At 49.8% G+C, this 3,321-nt stretch overlaps 1 protein-coding gene across 1 annotated transcript in view; it reads right to left on the bottom strand.

The window, feature by feature from the left end:
• Positions 1-3,321, bottom strand: part of ABCC2 (ATP binding cassette subfamily C member 2) — a 74,259-nt gene that overhangs the window by 32,900 nt on the left and 38,038 nt on the right. Inside the window, exon 16 of the mRNA XM_006157371.3 lies at positions 2,266-2,392. Coding sequence (XP_006157433.1) covers positions 2,266-2,392 — 127 coding nt within the window. The remainder of the gene's footprint in view (positions 1-2,265; positions 2,393-3,321) is intronic.

Genomic DNA, 3,321 nt, shown 5'->3' with positions numbered 1-3,321 from the left:
GGATTGCGGCGTGGCCATCCCCCCTGGGGGGTGATTTCTCGCTTTCTGTCTCTATGTCTCTCTCTGTCTGTCTGGCGAGCGCACGCGCCCTACAGTGAAAATCTCTCCAAAAAAAAAAGGAGTTCGGAAACGGATAAATTGTGTGTGTGTGTGTGTGTGTGTGTGTGTGTGTGTGAAGTTCATTAGTGACTGAGAAATCAGGGTATGATGTCAATCTTTGTGGAAAAAGAAGATGGTTCTTAGAACTTTTCCAACCAGGTCAACATAAAGCAATCAAGCAAATGTTCTCACGATTTAAAAAGCCTTAGCAATATATGAAAATCTTAGGGGGAAAGGCTGAAAATCTATAGATGGCCCTCTCTTTGACTGATTTAATGATTCCAAAGTATCTATAATTCCCCCTAAGGTTAGCTCTCTGGGTAAGTTCAGAGTGCTGATGAAGATGCCAGGAAAACATTTCCTTCTGTATTAAAAGACAAAGCCCTCTCCCGGAGCTTTGCCGAGGAAGAAAATGCCCTGGAAGAGGTGACTCTCTGGGAGGAAATGAGAAGCCCAAGACTGAGCGTAACGTGTACAGACACCAACGCTGGGTTACAGTGCTCGTCTTTTCACTGTCCTTGTTCTGAGTACTGTGGGGACTATTTTTGTCAGTACTCTGGTTCCACACTTAGGTAACTTTTTAGTAATCTGTTACAACACTTTCCCCCAGCTCCTGTTATTTTTATTGCACGATTTCATAGGACATGAGGTTTTCAGAAACGCATACACAGATGTAACAGAAATGCCCGTACTTTGAAGGAAGAGTTCTCTAGCCAACAGCTGTCACTTTAGTACATACGAGAATCAACTGGAGAGTTTGTTAAAAATGCAGACTCTGGGGGCCGGCAGGTGGTGTGGTGGTTACAGGCTCTGGACTCCCACATGGCTGATTGCAGTTCGAGTCCTGGACCTGGTGGCTTGCTTTATCACTTTCTCATTCCCTCTATCTCTGGTCAAATTAAAATAATAACAAATGGAATTAAATAAATAAACAAATAATTCTTTAAAAATATGCAGACTCTGGGACCAGCAGTTAGCATAATGGCTATGTTGCTGGACTCCCACGTAGTCGACCGTGGTTCGAGTCCCGGACCTGGTGGCTTAAACTCACGCCAGGTGCATGTGCGTGCGTGCCCAAGATCCCAAGAGGAGAATGGAGGAGAAGGGATTGCGGCGTGGCCATCCCCCCTGGGGGGTGACTTCTCGCTTTCTGTCTCTCTGTCTCTCTCTGTCTGTCTGGCGAGCGCACATGCCCTATAGCAAAAGCCTCTGCGGAAGAAGAAAAAGAAAAAGAAAAAAAAATATGCAGACTCTGGGGCTAGTAGGTGGCGTGATGGTTAAGGCACTAGACTCTCATGTGACTGGCTACAATTTGAGTCCTGGATCTGGCAGCTTGCAAAATCACACTGATTTCAATTTTATCAATGCTTTATTCACTTATTAGTTACAGTATGCTTTATTAATTATTTTAAAAAGAAAACAAACCAAGGCCAAACAGTGGCATGGTGATTAAGGCAACTAGATCCCATATGGCCGGCTGTGTAGTTTGAGTCCTAGACCCAAAAAACACACTTGGCATGTGTCCATGTATACCCAAAATCCCAAGAGGAGGCAGAACTGGAGAAGGGATTGTGTTGTGACCACCCCGCTTGGGGAGTCCGTGTGTGTTTTAAGCCACTGGGTCCAAGTGGCGAACCGCGGTCGACTACATGGGAGTCCAGCGACATAGCCATTACGCTAACTGCTGGTTCCCTTTTTTTTTCTTTTTTTTTAAAATGCACTCTTAGTCCCTTCTCCAGAGCCTTGATAGAAGTCTGGGATGGGCAGATGACTCACTATTCACAAATCTACCTGATGTCTTCGGAGTCTCACCCATGAGTCTTCTGTGCATTCTCCCAAATGAGGAACCAGCACCGAGGGGCCCTACACAGTTGTGTTGTTGTTTTAATTGCCAAAGGGTGTGTGCACTCACTAGAGAGACAGAGACAGGAAGAGAGAGAGTGAGAGAAAGAGAGAAAGCACCCCCCAATGGGGTGGTGTCATGCCACAATCCTTTCTCCATTCGGTTGGAATGTTAGACATGCATGCCCACCTGTTGGCGTGTTTTCCACGCCACCGGGGCCACCGTGGTTGGCCATGTGGGATTGCCTCCCTTGGCCACTAGGCCCTGGGGCTGATCCAGCGGCTGACTGAGGGTCCTGTCTTCTCCACCGGCTTCCCACTCACCTTGATGGTGATGTGCCCATGCACATTTTCCATTTCTCCCAGCATGGCTGACATCAAGGAGGATTTCCCAGAGCCCACGGTGCCCACCACAGCCACCAGCTGGCCTGGCATGATGTCCAGGTTCACGCTGAAAGAGAAAAGTGCCTGTGATAGAGCTGTGGGGGAGGGTGTGTGAGTGCGCATATTCTATGTAGTTCAAGCCGCTTCTCGGGCTCGCCATGACGTCTGGCGTGAGAGCTCCCTTCAAGACTGGAACATTTGCCTTGGATACTCCAAAATGCTTCTTCAGTGATTTTTTTTTTTTAAGCTTAAAAAGGCTAGAGAAAAAGCTCAGTTTGTCCAACTGTCTATGTAGTTTGTGCCAAATGTGGGTTACCAGCGGAGGATTCTCCCAGAACTGTGGTACTATTGAACAAGACCGTAGCGGGAGCCTGGAGACCGCGTGTGATTCACGCCTACACTCTGCCACTGCATGGCTGTGTGATCCTGGAAGGTCACTTCCTCTGGACTAAGGACCCTCTGTTCTAAACTAATGGGGTTGGACGAGGTCACTGTTACCCAGATGTAGTTACCCAGTGCTACCTGGAACAGCCCTTCTCTGAAGATACGGCAGTGTCTGGCTGGGGAGCAGCCCACCTGGGCTAGGCTGGTGGGCATTCTGTGCCAGCCCTAGCGTCTGAGTCCCCAGGCCATTAGGAACACCAGGAACTTGTTCATCCTCTTTCCGAATCTGCCTGTTGACCTGAACCCCTTCCCGAGTCACAGCAGTAAAGTGGGAGCAGTGCCTGGTTCTCTCTCTACCAGGGAAGATTGGGGGTTGAGCAGGTTCAGAGCCGCAGCCCCTGCCCTGACTCACCCCAGGGCTAGCTCCAGTCCATGTCCGACTGTGGGACTAGGAGGGGGGGACGGGGGGTCTTGGGTGTGGCAGGAGCTGGAAAGGTGTGCCTGGTCGTGAGGAGGCTGGGACCCTGGGTGCACCGCGAGCTGCGTCAGTGGAGGGTGGGGGGCGCAGCTATGCCCAGGCTTGGAGACAAAGCAGGACCTGGCAGGGGGGGG

Source organism: Tupaia chinensis, unplaced genomic scaffold (assembly GCF_000334495.1).
Source record: "Tupaia chinensis unplaced genomic scaffold, TupChi_1.0 Scaffold000539_1, whole genome shotgun sequence".
Lineage (NCBI taxonomy): Eukaryota > Metazoa > Chordata > Mammalia > Scandentia > Tupaiidae > Tupaia > Tupaia belangeri.
This window is presented reverse-complemented; position numbering and strand designations above follow the sequence as displayed.